This window comes from Canis aureus, chromosome 27 (genome assembly GCF_053574225.1).
Source record: "Canis aureus isolate CA01 chromosome 27, VMU_Caureus_v.1.0, whole genome shotgun sequence".
NCBI lineage: Eukaryota > Metazoa > Chordata > Mammalia > Carnivora > Canidae > Canis > Canis aureus.
Genome location: NC_135637.1, coordinates 21,875,614 through 21,896,942, shown reverse-complemented (window position 1 = coordinate 21,896,942; position 21,329 = coordinate 21,875,614). Strand labels below are relative to the sequence as shown.

At 42.0% G+C, this 21,329-nt stretch overlaps 1 protein-coding gene across 2 annotated transcripts in view; it reads right to left on the bottom strand.

Annotated features, from left to right (window-relative positions):
* SART3 (spliceosome associated factor 3, U4/U6 recycling protein) overlaps window positions 1-21,329 on the bottom strand; it is a 37,940-nt gene that overhangs the window by 3,052 nt on the left and 13,559 nt on the right. The window contains exons 4-16 of one of the 2 annotated variants that reach the window (XM_077876055.1): window positions 18,563-18,747; window positions 17,358-17,463; window positions 15,739-15,863; window positions 11,512-11,667; window positions 10,417-10,555; window positions 9,840-9,947; window positions 9,332-9,409; window positions 9,155-9,213; window positions 8,149-8,258; window positions 4,949-5,061; window positions 3,778-3,854; window positions 3,008-3,176; window positions 451-905 (exon numbers count right to left, since the gene is read on the bottom strand). In XM_077876055.1, the coding sequence (XP_077732181.1) occupies window positions 451-905; window positions 3,008-3,176; window positions 3,778-3,854; window positions 4,949-5,061; window positions 8,149-8,258; window positions 9,155-9,213; window positions 9,332-9,409; window positions 9,840-9,947; window positions 10,417-10,555; window positions 11,512-11,667; window positions 15,739-15,863; window positions 17,358-17,463; window positions 18,563-18,747 (1,880 nt within the window). The remainder of the gene's footprint in view (window positions 1-450; window positions 906-3,007; window positions 3,177-3,777; window positions 3,855-4,948; window positions 5,062-8,148; window positions 8,259-9,154; window positions 9,214-9,331; window positions 9,410-9,839; window positions 9,948-10,416; window positions 10,556-11,511; window positions 11,668-15,738; window positions 15,864-17,357; window positions 17,464-18,562; window positions 18,748-21,329) is intronic. The other variant, XM_077876056.1, reaches the window with a different exon arrangement.

Here is a 21,329-nt window from a genome sequence, read left to right as displayed (position 1 = left end):
CACCCTAGCCAGAGACCACAGCCGACTCTGGGTGCTATGAACTATTAATGGGGTCACCCTGGCCAAGTCACTTAACCTCTCAAAGCCCCTGCTTCTGCCTCCGGAATGTGGCAGGCATGAAAGCCACTACTCTCAGAGTTTGGGTGAGGATCTGACAAGGTGACACAGTAAATCCTTCGCACAGCCATTGCCACTCCTCAACATTCAGTGGCAAGCAGCCGCTGTTAGAATTTCCAATTTTCTCATTATCTGTCAACTAGCGCAAGCTCGGTATCACTAAGCTGTGAGTCAGGCCTCACCTACCCAGCTCAGAACTAGACCCTGCATCTAGTTCTTCACAGACCACAAATGTTCCACGCAGATTCTAACTGGTAGTTCCTTGCTGCTAGACAAAATGTTCAATCTGTCCACAGTAACCTGATGTGAAAGGCATTTTCTACAAAGACCCACCTTGAAGTCGGGATGTTTGCTCTTGTCCACACAGGGGGAGACAAACATTGGCCTCCCCTCTACAGTCTTCCGGTCCAACTCCAGCGCCTGCAAGGCTGACTTCTCCTCTTTAAACTCCACATAGCAGTAGCCTCGGAAATCTCCCCGGTTGCTGAAGATGGGGCGGATCTCCGTCACCTCCCCACAGGCCTCAAAGAGCGGCCTGAGCTTCACTTCAGGCTCGTCCATGCTATAGGGCAGGTTGCTGACAAAGACGGTGATGCTGTCCTTGCTACTGTCGTGGGGCACCTTGGGCATGTCCCTCTTCAGGGCGGCTGCCCTCTCCTTCTGCTTGGAGGGAGGGTCGACGTCTACAGGTGCACTTTTCCCAAAGAGTCCCATTTCTGCCTCTAGATCCTGTGCCTCACCAGCTGGAGGAGTGCTGTTCTCTACCTTTCTGCGTTTGGAAGGCTGCTCTACAGGGTGAAAGAAGAAAAGGAGCAATGATTAATGAACTTCTCTTAAGCGAGCTGCTCGATACAAGTCCTCCTCCCACTCTGGATGGTGCATCTGTGGCAGCTGCACAGGACATATAGCTGTCCTTCTCTGGAGCCAGGCCCATGCCACACCCTCCATCAAGTCTTATCTAACACATGCAACAAGTCCTACTAGCTGTTTGTCCCACACTCCGGGCCCCAGTTACATTCAAGTGAGTGGACTAAATCAAGTGAAGTGACAACATAAGTCCCCATTATCCACTCTTAATTACACTTGACCCTTGAACAGGTTTAAATTGCACAAGTGCACTTACATGCGGACTTTTTGGGATAAATACAATACATAAATGTATTTTCTCTTCCTTATGATCTTTGTATAATAATGTTTTCTTTACTCTAGCTTTATTGTAAGCAGACAATATATAATACATATAACATATAAAATCTGTTAGTAAACCATTTACATTATCCTGGTAAGGCTCACAGTCAACAGTAGGCTCTTAGTAGTTAAGTTTTTGGGGAACCAAAGCTAAACATGGATTTTTGACTGTGTGGGGGGTTGGCACCCCTAACCTCCAAGGTTCAAGGGTCAAGTGCACAAAAGCTCAGGAGGGCCTCAAAGTTCTGATGACAAATTCTAGTACCCCTCTTCTAGAAAGCCTGGGGCGGCAAAGGAGGGATACGGCCCAGGGACTTGCATTTCTTTTTTAAAGATTTTGAGAGACCTAGTGCGCATGTGCCCATGTGTATGAGTGGAGGGAGAGGCAGAGTAAGAGAGAGAGAATCTCAAGTAGATTAGGCATTAAGCACATAGGGCTTGATCCCGCAACCCTGAGATCATGACCCAATTGAGCTGAAACCAAGAACTGGACGCTTAATCGACTGAACTCCCATCCGCCCCCGGGGACTTATATTTAAACAAGCACCTCAGGTGATTCTGACACATGCACTCCACAGGCCACACTCTGCAAAGCACTATAATTCCTAAAGTGTTCACTGTTATGCTGTGTCCTTCAACACAGTTTAACATTTTATTCCAACCCATCTGCCCTATTGCCTCTGGAGGGGCAGTACTGAAAGCCAGTTGGCACTGGCCCCACTTCCAGGCCTATCAATTCCCCACTGCCTTCCTGAAATCTAACTACTACTCACTGCATTCAAGAGGGGCCCTGAGTGAGCAAACTGGCCCACTGTTCCAGCCTCACCTACCCCAGTACAGTCCTCAGCATGCATCAGGGCTCAAACTGCTGCTTTTTTGATTATTAAAAAAGGTTATTTGCTGCTCAGAGAAAATGCTAGGCTGTTCTGTGCTTCATGCCTTGCTGAGGCATGCGCTCTGTCTAGTTTACCCCTCTTCCTTTGCACTGGACAGTCACCCATTCTCGCCTCCAGACGCTATAGTGCATGAAGTCTTTCCTGCGGGGAGCTGACCCAGCAGAGCCTCATTTGGCCTTCACCATTAATCCAGACCGTCCTGTCCCACAGTCCCAATTACACACCACTGCAGTCACATGTCACATCTGCCTTCCCCCGCTAAGCCTGGGGTCCTCAAGGCCAGTGAGCTACCCAGCTACCCATCCGTGGTCATTTCTGACAGTCTCAAAAAGGTGCACAAGAAAGGTGAACAGAACTACTACTTCCCTCTAATTGACCCCTTTGTACCAGGAACACGTATGGAGTCCTTGGAAGTCTACAAGCAATTCTTTACCTTAGTGGACTCTGCCAAAATAAACCTGCCCCACATCTGCCTGCCCCTGAAATGGCAGGGGCCAGAGAAGCACTGCTTGGAAAACTCCACCAAGGCAAAACTGGCAGGCGAGCAAGGCAGGTGTCTGCATAAGCTGTGGTGCAGGATGCTTGAGTCCAAGGGGAAGAAGGGCAGGGACAGGTGGGCTGTGGGAGCCCAAACAGGGAAGGAAGATGACGCCCATGTGGACAGCGGGCAGGGACGGGAAGGGTGATGGGGCACCATGCCGACAACTTATTCTCAACTGGTTCAAGACAAAAAGTTCTATGTATGGTGCCTGTAACTTCTCTGGAAGTTAGAGATGTTCCCAAACAACAATTCCAGAAAGCTCTACCTTCTTCATCATCACCCCACTCCTTCTCATCATCCTCTTCTGCTTTGCGCTTGTCTGCACCTCTGGTCTTTTTCTTCTTTTTCAATGCTTTCTTCTCAGCCCGGGCCCTCTTCCGCTGTTCAGCCTTTTCTTCTTCTTGCTGGGCAAGGGCTGCTTCCTTCTCTGCAGCCTGGGAAGATGGGAACATGGACACATCACTAGGATGGAATAACTGTGGGAACTCTACAGGCCCATAATGAGCAGAGAGGAAAGGGGACGCTGGGAAGAAAAATTTGCCACCCCAAGGAAAAGAAAGGTCATGAGGAGATGCCTTGGGAAGGGGTTCGGTGCTCACAATTTTCCCTACCAGGCTTCTTAGGGTTCCGTATCTCACATCTACAGGATGTTCTGCAACATCCCCAGTAATTACTCACCAACAGAAAGAAAACAAAATGTAAAATTGGAGCTCTAATGAATTTGGATGTGTTCACGTTTCAATCACAGGACTAAGTGAGGCTCCATTCTTAGCTTTTCCATCTGTATCCCAGGAAACTTTAGGTCCCAAACTCCCCTACTACATAAAGTTTTTATCATCAGGGCTAAAGTTCTAAGCCAATTCAAGAAAATTATACAAGACAGGCTTAAATACAGGTTCAAATATTTTACTAGTTAATATTCTGAGTAAAAGATACTTCTTCAGAAGACCTCAAAGGTTTTAACAAGAAATATTCACACCAAACACAGTCAAAATAGCCAGGAAAACTTCTAAAGGCTTTAAATAACATCCTTACCTTAATTCTCTGCTCATTAACACGAGCTAATCGAGTTTCGGTTTTCTGAACAGCTATATCCCAGTCTTCTAGGGTACCTAGATAGAAACAAACTGTCACTATTTAGAATTTTAAAGGATAGGATAATATAAAATGTTCTTAATTTCCCCACATCTCCACATGAGAGTCAGTTCCCTATTTTCAGATTTCCTTATAGTAGGCCTGAACTTTTCAGAATTTGACCAGTTGTTCTTCCAAGTGTGTTTAAAACATCCCTTCTCTTGGGGCACCTGGGTGGTTCAGTCGGTTGAGCAACAACTCTTAATTTCGGCTCAGGTCATGACCTCAGGGTCCTGGGATCGAGCTCTGCCCCTCCCCCCTGCTAGAGAGTACACTGAATGCACAAACTCTTGAAAGTAAAAAATTAAGTCTTTAAAAAAATAAAACAAAAAACATAAAACCCTTCTCTTTTAGAAAAGACTTGAAAACCAGAATATGATCTATTACAGATTCTCATTAGCAAACTAAAACGAAGACCTTCTTAATGTAAAAGGTGTATGACATTTACATGAATACTGAAGGATTTTAAGAGCTGCTCAAACGATAAATTTTGGGGTGTTTTTTTATCTGTTGTTGCTTGAGTGTTTTACTCCCAGTTCTGAGGGGTTCACACCCAAAATCCAAATCAATGCCCATGGAAAAATTCACTATTTTCCTATTGACAACTTTTTTTCCCTATTGAGAACTTAATGCCAAGGCTCTAAAATTTAATGAGGGATGTGCATACGCCCAAAGCCCGTAGTTATTAGCCCTTTGACCCTAAGTGTGCCTCTGGTGTGCATGACACTGTGCTACAGCACAGATTCTCAACTAGAGTGCTCTGGATCCCCAGGGAACGAGTCTGGAGATGTTTCTGTCATGACTGAGGACAAGGGAGGAGTACTCCTAGTACCTAACAAGTAGACAGAACCACACCCACCACAAAAAATGAAGAGAACCCTGTGCCAGAGCCATGTCTCAGCCTTCCTTTATTCCAAAACTCTGCAGAGACAGGCAAGGGGAATGTGGGCTCACCAGGCAGTCTAATCACAGAGCACCACCTGAGCAGCTATACTCATACACAGTCTGTCCTGAGACCAAACGGTGGATGAGACAGACTCCAAACCAGAATCAGAGAGCTGAGGGTCCCCACCTTCTGTCCTCTCCATGGTGAGCAACACTTCACAGACATGCTCTGGGTAATCACTGGTGCACTGGACGGCCCGGTGCAGGGCCTTCCTACAGTGCTGGGTGTCACCGTGTGCCCTAGGACAGAAAACAAAGCATTGCTGCCACAAGGACACAAAGCAGAAGGCACACAAAAGGAGGGGCCATCTTCTCACAGGTAGCGTCACAAGATCAAAAGCTCTGCAATGGCTCTAGCTTCCAGGAATATCCACAGCTATTTGTATTACTGCTACTTATAATGTTTTCTCCTTTTTCCTCTACTCAAAACTAAGGTTTTCGCCTAAGGTTTTCTCCTAAATCACTCTTTCTTTTAGCCAAGGAGATGCTACTGGAAAATGCACCTAGGACAATAGTCTGCTACCAGGTGTCCTGCCTTGATAGCACTGGCATATGCGACACAGGTGGGAGATCTAAGAATGCTATGTAACTTGATAAAGTCCTTACAGAAATTCTAGGATGCCACCCTACCCAAGGAGAGAAGCGCTAATCCAGAGAATGGTCAGATTTAAACCCCCGAGTTACACATTCTGATACTCACATGGGAAGATACACCATTAATCACAGTAATTATAATAATCTCTTATTAACAACAATTATGAAACACTATGCTCCCATTCCTATTTTTAAAAACTTAAAAATATGTATAAATATTATAAATACATATAACAATAGTTAAAAAAAAAAAAAGTTAAGAGCAGTAGTTCTCAAAGTATGATCCATGTAGTTCTGAGGGTCTCAAAGACCCTTTCAGGGGACGTGCAAAAGCTATGACTAACCCTAATCCTTAGCACAAATCTAGGCTGCATACGTTATTTTATATACTGTGTGTGACAAAAGAAGATATACACATAAAGCACTTTTTCTGCATACCAACATAAAATGGTTGTCACAAAGAAAAGTGTTATCTTTTTGTTTGAGGTGCAAGTTGAACAGTTTTTTTCACAGAACACCTTTTTTACTTGAGGAAACAGTTGAGTGACAAAAACTGTGGTTAGATAGACCTGAATACCTGGCAGACATTTGTGAAAATTAATGAAGTGAGTCCATCACTTCAAGGAAAACCACTGGCTGTTTATTTGTTGCCATGATCAAACTGCAGCTTTTAAGTGAAAATCGGAATTTTGGAAAATCTGTATCCGCCACTTTTTAAAAAAAATATTTTATTTATTTATTCATAAGAGACACAGAGAGGCAAAGATATAGGCAGAGGGAGAAGCAGGCTCCCCCCAGGGATGTGGGACTCAATCCCCCAACTGGGAACATGCCCTGAGCCGAAGGCAGACACCCAACTCCTGAGCCACCCAGGTGTCCCTGTATCTGCCACTTTGAGTTTGACAGCTTCCTACTTAAAAGACTTTTCTACTGGGGAATCTGGGTGGTTCAGTTGAGTGCCCAACTCTTGGTTTCAGCTCCTGTGATCAAGCCCTGTGTCAGGCTCTGTGCTCTTGGGATTCTCTCTCTCTCTCCCCTTCTCTCTTTGCCCCTCCCCACTTGCATGTGCACTCGCTCTCTCTCAAATAAATAAATCTTTTTTAAAAAAAGACTTCTACTAAGATCACTGAGGATATGAACAAACAGGATTTTTTAAATGCTGTATAATGAAATGTGTCAATACTGGAAGAGCTGCATGACTTTGTGAATGAGTATTTTCCAAATGAACAATGCATGTCACAGAAGCACATATGGATAAAAGGTTTATTCAAAATACAAAACAGGGGCAGCCCCAGTGGCTCAGTGGTTTAGCGCCACCTTCAGCCCAGGACATGATCCTGGAGACCCGGGATCGAGTCCCATGTCGGGCTCCCTGCATGGAGCCTGCTTCTCCCTCTGCCTGTGTCTCTGCCTCTGTCTGTCTCTCATGAATAAGTAAATGAAATTTTTAAAAAAATACTTTTTTTCAGGCCAGTGAATATTAATATAACAAAGTCTGAAAAACTCGGTATGGTTTCAGATTCCACACTGAAACTATTTAAAAAACTACCACTTGCTGAATTTTGCCCTAGTGTGAAAAAATATCCACAATTATCTGAAAAGGTTAAAATACCCTTTTCTTTAATATCCTATCTGCAGGAAGCCAAATTTTCTTCATATTCTTCAATGAGAATTCACAACACAGTGAATGCATAAATAGACATCAGAATCCAACTGTCTTCCAAGCCAGACTAAAGATACTTGCCAAACTACAAAACTGTGCCACTTTTCTCACTAAATTATTTTGGAATTTGAAAAACACACAAAATATATTCTTTATGTTAAATGTAATGAATTTACTATTGTGACAATTTTTAATTTCTCAGTTTTCTAATATGGTAATATTACATACATACAACTCACATACACAAAAGCTCTCTACAGTTCTCAAACTTTTAAGAGTATAACAGGTCTTGAGAACAAAAAGCTTGAGAACTGCTGACCTAGAACAACATTCAAGAAGCTTTAATAGTGTCATCTCTGGGGGTGAGATGCTAAGGAACTTTCACTCTCTACCACATAGTTTGGCAAATGCTCTATTTTAATTTGAGCATGTTTTTTTTTTTTTTTAAATGGGGGGTAAAACAAAATATTCCCCAAAAAAGTATACAGAAATACATTTACTGACATGCAATGTTCAAGATACAATAAGTAGAAAAGATGGTCTTATTCTTTACATCTTCCCCATGTTAACAACAGTTGGTCATGTCTCATTTATTTAAAATAACTTTTAAAATTTGTAACATGTACTCTGTCATTGCATTTTCTTTTAAAAAAAATTAAGCATAGAAAAATCTCAAAAACCATTAGCTAACAGGGGTTACATCTCTGGATTTATAGATGCAGATAATTTGGGGTTTTTCTCTGTTTTTTAATATCTTCTACTTTTACATACAAAACCAATATAAAAAAATAGTTCTCCAAAAATTCAAATAAAATATTCAGGTCCAAAAATCAAAACAAACCAAAATAACAAACTAAAAGAAATGTTTGGCTGTACAACAAGCCTGGACACAAAATATTAGGTTTAGTTTCCTAACCTCGCCCAGTACACACATAGCCACTAATGAAGGACAGGCGGATAAAGGCCCAAGGCCTGTAGGGAGGAGCAAGCCCAGGCTGGCAGGAGGCAGCCAGGACCCACAACAGCTGACCCCTGATAAGCACCACCAACCCCGCCCCCAAGTTGGTTACCTCTCCAGGTTGTAATACTCGAGCCACATGTTGGCATACTTGGCGTTTCCTTTGGTCATGATGCTGTCCCAGAGTTCCCGAGCTTTCTGCATATTATTGCACAGTCGAGCCTAAAATGCATAAATAGGCTCCACTAGGAAAGACTCAAAACTTGCAACGTTGGCACCTATTACAAAACATACTTTGAACAGAAATGCCTTAAAACCCCCCACTGATGATCAGTGTTCTGTAACTCCCTGGATATTCCCCAGCCGCGCTGCACAGCAACAGGCCCGGCTCAACCACTTCCGGCTTTTAGAGGTGACAAGTCTCAAGCTGTTGGCCTATACTATATGAGAGCTAAGAGCAGGAGCCCACAGGTTTTTATTTTTATCAAGCTTACTACAAAAGTTTAATCCAAGAGGCAATGCAGAGAAAGACTGATCTAGGAGTAGGTAGGTCCTAGCTCTGCCATTTAAGTGACTTGGACAAGTGAACCTCTCTGAACCTGATAGATATTTGTTTTTTTGACCTGACTCCCCCTCAGAAAATAAAACATGATTAGAATTTCACAGTTCTGTGAGCTGATCAAGAGCAGGTTCCATACCTTAGTCACTTGGGGTCCTTGCTCCAACAATAATATCTATTCCCTAATTATTTGTCAAATTTCTGACTCCCACACAACATTCAAGACTTAGGAGCACAGAGCAGGTCTACCTCATTTCCCCAGCACACAGTATAATGCCTGCCAGATAGTACACATCCAGTATACTCTCACAAACCATGCACCAGGGTGGGGCGGTCCACAAGTGAACACCTGGATTTCCGATGTCTGCTGCATAAGTTCTTACCCAAGTACTGGTGTTTCTCTTAAGAAACAGCTGAATGCTCATCAAGCTAGATATAGAACACAAACTCTTAGAGACCCTAGACCATCACCTAGGATTCTGACTCAATGTTAGCCACATTATTACACAAATGTCCTTCAAAGGTGGATGTCACAGACAGATGTGTCAAACACACTTACCTCGATCCTAGCCCAGTTCTGCATGATCATGCAGCTTGGATCTCCACTCTCATTGAAACCTGGAAGAACAGAATTAGTCACAATTAGAAATGAATTTAGAGACAAACAGCCTCTGAGAAGGCATATCCACCAAGAGGAAAGACAAGTGGATCAAGGAGTGAGTGAAGCCACACTTACGCTCCTCTACCTCCTGTTTGAGATACTCCAAGGCGCGAGTGAATGCAGACCTCAGCTCTTCCAGCTCTTTACTGGAGTCTGTTAGAAGTTGCAAGAGAGGATTGGCTTCAGGAAACCGCATACCATGTCTTTTTTGTTTGTTTGTTTAATCCTACAGTGAAACTCCTGGGAGCCTGCTATGCACCTGGCATCATGCTGGGGACACAGAAATAGAATTGCCAGTCCCTGCCCTCATCACATAGTTGGGGAGAAAGACACTAGAACAGAAAGCACAGTATGGAAAATGCTGGCAGGAGCCAGGATAAAATATAAGGACCCTAACTCTTCCTTTACAATTCACAGCAAGACTGGTTAAGGATTTATGTAGCTAAAAGTTCTGGGGGAAAACAGTTGTCAATGGCTGGTCTACATCATTTGCCTAATCATAATGTATTTGGGCAACTAGGACTCTCACCAAAACATGTTAGGAAAAAACTAAGAACTGAATTTGACATGTGAATATAAATACCTTGTTTGAAATCAACCCTTCTCCTCAGATAATCAAGGTACGCCTGCCAAATCTCCACATAATCAGTGGCCTGAATGAAGCCAGCACTCAAAGCTTTCTCGAAGGTCACTAGAATTGAAGAAAAAGCCAGGATTTGTTACCAATTCAAAAGGAAGTTATCAAGAGTTATCAAGATTGTTACAAAAGCCTCCACTGACTATCAAATACTATATGACTTAATAATAATGACAAGATGCAATAAAGTGAAATGGGCTAGAGAGAAAGGTTCAACAGAAAAGCTCCTACAGGATTTGCATGAACTGTGTTCTAGAAAGGGCACGTTCCACAAGATGCCCCGCACTAAAAGAATTCCAGGTCAAGTAAGTTTGGAGAAAAGACTCCCACTTCCTGGAAAATCACAATAAGTGTTAGCATGATAAAAGCTTATAACCAGTTTATTTCCCACTTAGGGCCTTTTTTGTCACTAATACCCAATATCCCAAACCAGCCAGGGAAGGCTGATTTAATGACTATCACAGCACTATGTGTCTGGCCCGGAACAGAAAGCCTAAGACTCTTCCCACAAAAACATTCGCACCAGAAATCACTCGATGGTCAACTCCATGTCTTTCCATGGCCAAGAGGTAACGAGTCCACAGGGCAACTGTCCAGGGGCAGTTTCTAACAGCACGATTATGTACAGATAAAACCAAATCCTTCACTTTCAGCTGCCGATCCTACGATAAAGAAGTCCACAGTTAGGAGATCAAATGCTATCGTTACAGGTTTCACCATCCATGAGACATTTCCAGCACAATCAGCTAACAAAAGAAATCTCCTTAGAAATGCCTCTCATAGGACTGGTTTCCTCAAGAAAGAAATTGTAAGAAGGAATGGGGCAAGAAAAGATGCAATGAGGGGAATGTATAGATGAAAACAGCCTTAAGAGACATCAACCAATCCGAATGGATGGACCTAGTTTGGATCCTGATTCAAATCTTTTATATCGGGGATCCCTGAGTGGCTCCGTGGTTTAGCGCCTGCCTTTGGCCCAGGGTGTGATCCTGGAGACCCGGGATCGAGTCCCGCATCGGGCTCCTTGCAGGGAGCCTGCTTCTCCCTCTGCCTGTGTCTCTGCCTCTCTTTCTCTTTCTCTCTCTCTCTCTCTCTCTCTCTCTGTATCTATCATAAACAAATAAATAAATCTTAAAAAAAAAAAACATAAAAAAAAATATTTTATATCCACATATTGAAATATTTACAAAGAAATGTGATTTCTGGCTCTGCTTCAAAAATCACACGAAAGGGGGAAGAGGGTTAATGATATAAACGAAACAGACTAGTGCCATGAGTTAACTGTTGGAGCTAGGAGACGGGTCCAGGAGCTTTTCACCCTATAATCTGTGTTCTAATGCTTATGTTTTTTATATACTGAAAAGTTACAAGAAAAAAGTTAATCTGTCAGAAAGTCCTCAGTAACAAGACTGTGCAAGTTTTTTTCACAGTTAGCGATCAATTTGAAATGACTTGAAACACTGGAAAAACTGTGAGCTGGCAGAGGTGAGAGGAGGATGAGAGGAAAGGGGGAAGCAGAGGGGGTGGCACACAACTAACTCTGGGCACTCCTGCTACTTTTCTCTGAACAGATTCTCAATCAGCAAGGAGGTAAGTTAGAACAGTCAAGTCGTCTTACTAGGTACTGACTGTAGCGGATCCACAGGTCTGGGACGAGGCAGTTCTCAACCAGGGCACGCTCGAAGATCAACTGCACACGAGCAGGGTCACCAATTTTCATCTCAAAATCGATGTATGCTTGATATTCAGCCAGCCTGGGCGCCTCTGCTTGCAACTGAGGCAAAGTATAATGAGGTTGAAATGAGCTACTTGACACTGTCGGGAAACACAACATATCTTCATACTCAATTCTGGCAAAACTGGCTACATCAGTAAGAATCCCCAATCCCAACTGTCAGAACCTCTGGCATGCTGGGGTCTACAACATGATGGGCAGAGTAAGAGTTCACAGTGCCTCTTCACAGCAACGGTTACAAAGGCTCCAGAGACCCTTTTCTACACCTACCCCTAGGCCACAGAGGGTTTCTGATGGGAGCATCCAACAGAAACTGAATGAAAGAAAAAAACCTTTGCCAGTGACCATGGCTAGCCACCCCTCCAAAACAGAAGTCACTTTCTTGGCCCACTGAATGAAGTGAACACAACCACACTGGAGTGATTTTCAGCCTTCATTCCAAGGCTTCTCGTTCCAAATATCAGTTCCTGCCAATGTGCAGGTACATGCAGAACATGAAAGAGACTAGGCTGAATGTGTACTGATCCAAAGACCCACAATCAAAATTCTTTTCAAGCAAAATCCTTACTCAGCTTTTCTCTTCAGCCACATTCTACTAACGGTCGTAACAAAATGAACTAGCCGAGGATTTCATTAATGAGGCTTTGAGAAATCCAACCACATACCAATCATCTACATGTGGAAAAGGGAGGGAGCACAGGCAGGCCAGCAGGAGAGCACACGTGCTCTGAACATGGAAAGATGATGTTTTAGTCTCAGTTTCTCCTTATAATGACAAACCGGTTACCCAGACTGCCATTGAAAACAACCAAAACTGCTAGATTCAATATGAAGAACATCTTTGAAAATCATCAGCAAACTAGCAAAGACACAAGAAATACTAAGGACAAAATCTAGGTGCAGATTAAGCTTTTGCTGGTGAATGATGTACTAAGGATCTGATCTTCACACTGAGGTGTCGTTATCCCCATCCTACATTTGAAGCAAGTGATACACACAGAGGCTAAGCATGAGCTCAAAGTCAAAGAGCTAGAAACTAACTGGCAGAGCTAACATTCAAACTTGACGCAGCCCGGCTCTCAAAGTCTCTGTTCCTACTACACCACAAGATACCTAAAAACAGAGCCAAGAAGCCCAACCAACCACAAAAAAAGATATATAAAAAGATATCCAACCCTGGACCTATTGCAATGATATTACAGGACATCAAACAAAACCATTAAGAAAAAAAAAAAAAAAAACCATTAAGATTTTAAAATGGGCCAGAGAGAAAACAAGGATTGCCATCAAGGAAGTTGACTTCTCAGCAGCAACAACAGAAGCCACAAAGAAAGACAGGAGACATAACTCTCAGTCTAGAATTCTACATCCTGAGAAATGAACTTTTAAAGAGCAAATTGAAGACCTTTTCAAATTAAAACCGAAAAAATCTGTTACCAGCAAATATCCAGTGCAGGAGACTCTACTGGGTGTACCTGAAGCAAAATAAAAATGATTCCAGACAACTACGCCAGGATGCAAGGAAAGAAGAGCAAAAGGTAGTGGGAAATGCGCATTGTGAATGTAAGCAGGCTGTATGATGCCAGATTAACTTAATGATGATGCCTTTCAGGTCAAGCAGAAAGGTAAGAAATACAAGAAAACACGAGAATAAGTCTGAGGCATGAAGTTGAAAGTATTTTCTAAGACCAAGACAGGGAGAAAAACACCACTTAAAATGTTGTAGTCAAAAACCAAATATTATGGTCAACACAGAAAATCCAAAAAAATCTATAAATCTTTATAAGAATTCAGAAAGTTCAATAGACAAAAAATTAGTATAAAAAACAAATTACAATTTATATACCAAGGACAACAAGAAAAACAAATCTTTTAAAAAGTCAGCATTTTCAATAGGAATCAAAAATAACTTAAAAGGGAGACAGAACATGAAAGACTCCTAAGTCTGGGGAAACAAACTAGGGGTGGTGGAAGGGGAGGTAGACGGGGGGTGGGGTGACTGGGTGACGGGCACTGAGGTGGGCACTTGACGGGATGAGCACTGGGTGTTATTCTATATGTTGGCAAATTGAACACTAATAAAAAATAAATTTATAATAAAAAATAATAATAAAATTAAATATAGACTTAAAAAAATAGCTGACTACTGAGGGAAAAAAAAAAACTTAGAAATAGATCTTTAAAAAATGTATTCAAGGAACCAGAAGAAATTACGAATTTATAAAACTTTACAGAAAGATAGGGCCTAAATAGCAACGGCCTATACCATGTTCATAGGTTGGAAGACTCAACATTTAAAAGATGTATATTCAGGGACACCTGGGTGCCTCAGTGGTTGAGCGCCTCCCTTCAGCCCAGGGCATGATCCTGGAGTCCCAGGATCGAGTCCCATATCAGGCTCCCTGCATGGAGCCTGCTTCTCCTTCTGCCTGTGCCTCTGCCTCTCTGTGTGTCTCTCATGAATAAATAAATAAAATCCTTAATAAATAAATAAATAAAAGATGTATATTCTTCCCCAAATCAATCAATGCAATTCCAATTAAAAATTCAACAGGTTTTTAAATAAAATCTGAAAAGCTGATTCTAAATTTAATAGAAATATTAAAAGCTAAACAAAGACAAGACATTCTTGAAGAGGAACAACGTGGATGGGATTCATGTTACCTAAGAGCAAAACTTATGAAACTATCATTATTAGGACAGTGTAATATAAGCCACTGGGGCAGAACAGAAAGCCCAGAAATAGATCCACACCCAAATGGACAGCTAATCTATGACAGATGTGGGCCAGCACATCAATGAGGAAAGGATGGAATTATCAGAATCAGTGCTGGAACAACTGGTTTTCATATGGAAAAATGAAACTGGACCCCACCTCAGGCCATACACAAAAATCAATTCCATATGAAGATCTAAACGTGAAATATACGCCTATAAACTTTCAGAAGAAAACAGAGCTAAGAATATTCACGAGTTTGGAACATGGAGAGATTTCTTAAGCATAACAAAAGCACAAACCCTAAGAGGAAGAATGACAAATCCAATTAGAGGAAGATTGAGAACTGGTCATCAAAAGATGCCATTAAAGAGACTGAAATGACAAACCACACACTTGGAGGAAGCTTTTGCAATACATACTACCAAAAAGTAAGCATTACAGATCCAGGATTCCTACAAATTAATTAGAAAAAAATACAAATGAAAGAAAAATGAGTCAAAGACTTCAAGAGGCATCTCCCAGAAACAGAAATCTCAATGGCCAACAGATGTGCAAAAATGCTCCACTTCATTAGTGGTCAGAGAAATGCAGATTAAAACAGCAACTTCAGATCCATGAGAGTGGCTATAATTTACATCAATATCCAAGGCTGGTGAGAACAAGCAGAACCCTCAGGTCAGTGAGAACTGCAGGGCAGGAGTGTCAACCGATAACTTGGAGAAACAGTTCAGCACAAGCTTCTGATCTGGCAATTCCATTCCTAAGAACACAGTCTGGAGAAACCCTTTTTGTACGTACACCAAGAGACACTTGCAAGAACAGCCAGAAACCTGTGTCTCTGCCTCTCTGTGTGTCTCCAAGCAACAAACCAGAAAGTGACCCAGCTAGGAACCTGGGTAAGTACACTGTGGCACACGCCTACCACCTCACTGCTGTCAAAGCAGACTATGCTTATCAAATGAGTACAACCCAAAAACAAGTTCAGTGAAATACACAGCACGATTCCGTTATACCAAAGCTCAAAGACAGGCAAAATTAAACAATAATATTAATCAAGGATACGTTTATAGATTGTAAAACTATAAAGAAAAGCAAGGGAATGAGTATCACAAAAGTCAGGAAAGTGATTACCTCTCGGGAGAGGGAAGAGGAGGCAATCGGAGAGGGGCACATAGGAGACTTCTAAGGTACTGGCAATGTTCTATTTCTTAACCTGGGTGGTGGGTACATGGACGTTCACTTTATTATTAGTATGTAAACTGTACGTACACATTTATACACTCTACAGATTTGACAACAAAACAAATTTTAAAGATACGGTTTTACTTGCAACTATTGATTAGGGAAAAATTTGCAGGGAGAAGTTTACCATAAAGGAGGCCAACACTTACCAGTGCTTCTTCATATGGTTTGTATCTCTCCAACTGCTGTAGTGCTTTGTTGTAGTTCTGAATTACCGACTCTGGGATTGGGTCTTCTGACCATTCTTCATACTCTGCAAATGTGGCCTCCATATCTATTGAAAGATGGATTCGGCCCGTAGGTCTTGCCATTGGGTTTTATCAACCCAGAGATGTAACCACGAGACTCAAATGTTGCAGTCCCTCCCAAATCAGTGGCCACAGCAACTCTTATGATCAAATCTTCTACTGGGCCCAGACTTGACCTTATATTCTGTCTCAAAGCAATTCCCCAGGAAGCCCTACCAACTAATTAATCAGCTAATTAAATAATAGCAACACTTACCTAGTGCTTCCTATGTTCTAACACTGTCTATCCACTAACTCATTCTATTTTTCCAACTCTATGGAGTAGGTTCTATTGTGATCCCCATGTTGCACTTGAAGAAACACCAAGTAGAAGGTTACATCAATTGTCTGCAGTTCACAGTAGAGCAAGGCCTTCAACCAGGCAGTCTGGCTTAAGTTCATGCTCTACTCACTGTACTATGGCGTGGCACACTGGTATATGAGATGAAACCTACAGGCTGCTCAGTTCTAGCCTTTTCTGAATGTCACCCAAGGATTCAACTGGAAAGTCACTTTATAATTTGTTAAATCAAATCCAAATAAACGGGGATCCCTGGGTGGCTCAGTGGTTTAGCGCCTGCTTTCAGCCCAGGACATGATCCTGGAATCCCAGGATCAAGTCCTGCATCAGGCTCCCTGCATGTAACCTGCTTCTCCCTCTGCCTGTGTCTCTGCCTCTCTCTCTCTCTCTGTATCTCTCATGAATAAATAAATATAATCTTAAAAAAAATCCAAATAAACCACAAAGTAAAAAGAGAAATTACATCTGGGTTCAAGTAGTTGTCCAGAGGTGCCAAGGGTGTTACAATGTGTAAGTATGCCTAGGGAACAAACAAGATGACAGCACCAAATTCTTCCCATAACCAGAAAAATCCCCCAGGCACTGCTCATGCCTAAGCTCCAGAGCTTCAAAGGCTTGGCTTACCAAAATACATTCACCCAAACAGGAAAATCCTTCCCAAACCCCCAAGAAATTCAGATGTAAACACTTCCAATCAACAGAGCTCCTGAACCAAATCACCCCCACAGAAGAATGATACAAGCCCATTGAAAATCTCCATTCTGATACAAAGAGGTTATTGCTAAGAAGAAAATGCTCACAATGGAACTCTTACTCAATAAAGTTTCCCCAGAAAATACAGGGGGTCAGTTTCCCTCTTCCTTATAGTGACTCTACCTCTCCAACAGTGTCTTAATGGAGGAAATGAGTCAGGAAGTCTGGCTTCTAGTTCTGTTGGCTGACCCTCAATCCTCTTCAGCATTAACAATTCAAGGTTATGTTTTTACCAAGGACCTCGTACACGGTGACACTGTCCAGTGAGAGTTAGAACACCAGCAACATCTGCCTCACAAGATGCTGGGAAAACCTAGTAGTAATAGGACATACCCCAAAGCATTTTAAAAACCATGGAGGAAAAAAAAATAATAAAATAAAATAAAAACCATGGAGGGCCAGATGTTGACAGGTCAGTTTCTCTTACCATAGAGTGGGATCGCCAGCTGTCGCCGGAAGAGATTGTGGACTTTCTCCAGCTGTGAATCAAAGGTTTGTTCCCGGTCAAAAGGGGAAAGGAAGCCAGCTATGGGCTAAAGAAGCAAATTTATAGTAAATGACAAACTTTGTGGTCCTCCCTACTTCAAAAAATATTTCAACAAATTTTTTAGTTCAAACTAAAAAAAAAAGTGACACCTGCTATATGAGGTATTGTGTCAAATGCTGCAAGTGGCATAAAAACGGTTGTCTCTGCTACCCCATTTATGATGGGGTGAAAAGTAAAAATACAAAAATTGTATATATTGACTACATATGCACATTACGTATATGAGTACAATGAAGCAGAATGTAAACATCACAAGGCAAGTATCACAAGTAGCAAAGTACTGGGACTTGCTTTCAGCTGGTTTTTAAGGCTGAGTTTTGTTATGAAGGGAGGAAATCAGGAAAGACTCCTGGAGGAGCTGGCATTTGGGATACATCTGCAGGCTCTCCTGAAGTAGTTCAAGAAGGAAATGGACTCCCAGTCAAAGGATCAGTGTAAGTACAGTAGAGAGCAAAGGTACGACTGTCGAGGAGGGTGTGGGAGGAAGGCAGGGTCATGTCTGATGCTAGAGGGCCACATATGTCAGCCAAAGGAGTTAGCCCTGATGCCTCAGGCAGGATAAGCTGAAGGTATCACTGCAGACTTTTCAATAGGAATGTAATCAACAAGGGACTGGGCTACTTTAATAATGGTCTAACTACTAGGGGGCTCCACAAGGTACCAAGGGTAACTGCATGCATGCACACCAACACAGGGGAAGGGGACACGGAGAACTGTAAAATCCTTAAATCAGAGTTTAAAAAACCCAATTATGATGGGATCAAATCTCTTGCAGTTACTATTATATATGATTGATAAGTATACAGATATATATTTTTGGAGTGACATGGTTTTTCTTGTATATTCACCTGGAACCAGTAACTGAAACAGTATTTTTAAATATCAGAAAAAATATAGAGTCCTCTGCTTTTCAGTCAAAGAAATCATCCTTGCTGTTCCATAAAGACTACCAATTTTACCTTTCTGCCCACCCACACCAAGGGATTTGCAAAGACCATTTGGTTATCTGTGTTCTTCCAAAGCTATGTACAAAGATAGCCCCCACTATTCAAAAGCAAACAGTGGTTAGAGACAGGGGCACTCACCCGAGCAGCTTCCACAATCGCACTTTCAAACTCCCGGTAAGCCTCCCAGATGGCAAGTCCTTTGGTCATATGTAAGCCAACTGATGAGAGTGCCCTTTCAAACACAGAGCGGACTTTCTCAAGGCCACCCTTCTGACCAATTCCACCGACTGAGTATTGGCCATATTCTAGCCAAATGTTAGGACCTAAGGAGGAGAAGTGCTCTATTAATTCAGGATATGAAATAAATATCCAAGTATCAAAACTTTTGTTCTGATGCATCAGAAATGAAAATGTCCATCAAAAGAGTACTCATTCAGGCAGAAAGGCAAGAGCATATCAACAAGCATCCCAATTTATGTATATTACTAATACTGCAGCTAGAAAAGAAAGTAGATCTTAAACACTGTTCCTACTAGGTTACAATAATTGAGATTTTACTGCATAAACAGAACATGTCAGCAGGTAGTATGTAATACACTCATGATTATAAAGCCTATTTGTTAAAATGGAAGGAATTCAATGAAAATTCAATGAAAAAACTTGATGAAAACAGTTACAAATCTGAGACAATTTTCAGAAAAATTTCAAAGCCTAGAATTCTTTAACTTTTGAAATTTTTTAACTCTCTGGTCAAAGTCAAAGAACAAATTAAAACCACCAATCCTGGGATCCCTGGGTGGCGCAGCGGTTTAGCGCCTGCCTTTGGCCCAGGGCGCGATCCTGGAGACCCGGGATCGAATCCCACGTCGGGCCTGCTTCTCCCTCTGCCTATGTCTCTGCCTCTCTCTCTCTGTGTGACTATCATAAATTAAAAAAAAAAAAAAATTAAAAAAAAAAATTTAAAACCACCAATCCTGTAACCAGAAGTCTTTATGTTAGGTCTCTTATTTGTAATGTTTAAACAGCAACAACAGAAAAGACCCAATTGCCTTGTTTTTTGTCACTTTCTTCTTAAACTTAATATACTCATCCCTGCGGCTTTAAGAGCAGACTAATGAATTAAACTCTTTAGGAATGCAGTGGTTCCCACTGTACACTTTTTGCCTATTAAGTCACTTTTCAGAGATCTGAAAATAATCTCATAGGCCTATCCACTAACCTTGTAAAATAAAAATACATAAAGGATAAAGAAGCCAATTTGAGAATCACTATATGTTTCCCCAAGGCTTGCTTTTTCATTGAAACAGGTTTATTTCAGAGAACTTAGACAGCGTTTGTTAGCTATTTCGTTTTAGCTCACCAGTACAGAGTTGCCATATGGGTTGCAAACAAAAAAGAAAGTGAGGGGCGACTGCTGGTTCAATTAGTAGAGCATGCAACTTGATCTCAGGGTTGTGAGTTCGAGCCCCATGTTGGGTGTGAAGATTACTTAAAAATCTTAAAAAGGAAAAGAACTAGATAGATAACTCTTGGAGCTGAAGCCCTTGGAAATGATAAGTAACATTTACATATCATCTATGAAACAGCTCCTCCTGGGAAAGAAGGCAATTTTCAATGGGTTACCTCACAGCTCCTCCCAATATCTAAATAATCTAGAAAGGGGTAAATATTATGAACGGTATTTTAAATTCAGAAAACCCAAGGATGCAGAGTCCATGACAACTATAAGGCAAATAAAGAACACAACACTAGACCACAAGCTCCAAAGCAGGCATGAAGCTTCTGCATGAGGCTGCCTCCAGAGTCTAAGGAACCCAGTTTTCAAGACTGTTGAAGAGCCAAAAGACCACAGGCATATAATTATTAATGGTACAATGAATACCTCCTGCGCAGTTTGAAATCACTGATGAAATCACTGAGTACCTGCTCAGGAAAAACAGTCTATATTGAGCATCTTCAATGTGCTAAACATAATTAAAACCTAAGAAACAGGGGATCCCTGGGTGGCTCAGTGGTTTAGCGCTGCCTTCAGCCCAGGGCGTGCTCCTGGAGTCCCAGGATCGAGTCCCACGTCAGGCTCCCGGCATGGAGCCTGCTTCTCCCTCTGTCTGTGTCTCTGCACCCCCCACTCTCTCTATGTCTATCATGAATAAATAAATAAAATATTAAAAAAAAAAAAAAAAAAAAAACCTAAGAAACAGGCCAAAGTGGCTTCCGAACATTCAAAGAACAAGTGACACAATTTCCATGATCCACGGCTCCTGAAATTAACACAAGAACCCCAAGGGCCCCAAATCAAAACTGCTTCAAGATGGGGCATCTGGGTGGCTCAGCAGTTGAGCGTCTGCCTTTGGCCCAGGGTGTGATCCTGGGGTCCCGGGAGAGAGTCCCGCATCGGGCTCCTTGCGTGGAGCCTGCTTCTCCCTCTGCCTATGTTCTCTGTCTCTCTCTTTCGTGAATAAATAAAATCTTTAAAAAGCAAAAAAACAAAAAAAGAGAAAGATCTAATCTAAATGGTACAGTCATCAGACTTCCTGACCACCGGCAGCCCTGAATCCGTTGGGGGAAAGGCAGGCATCCTGACATCAACACTGAAAGTGAGGTCCGAAGGCAGGGTGACCGCAAACCATCAAGGACCAAAAGGACCGAAAAGCATTACAGTCTGTGGAAGAACAAAAGATCCTTGGAGAAAAAGAACTGGTGCTGTTAATGACTCTGAGACCTTCACAAAGAGGTGACTGGATCATCCCAACACATGGGAACATCACCTTCAGAACGCTCAAGAGGTTCTAAGCAGCCACACGGGCAGATCAGAGGAGAGACGCAGTATAGCTTCTAACAGCACATATGGTGTAATTTCACATTCACAAAACACCTGTAATTTTCAGTATCTGGATTATATAAA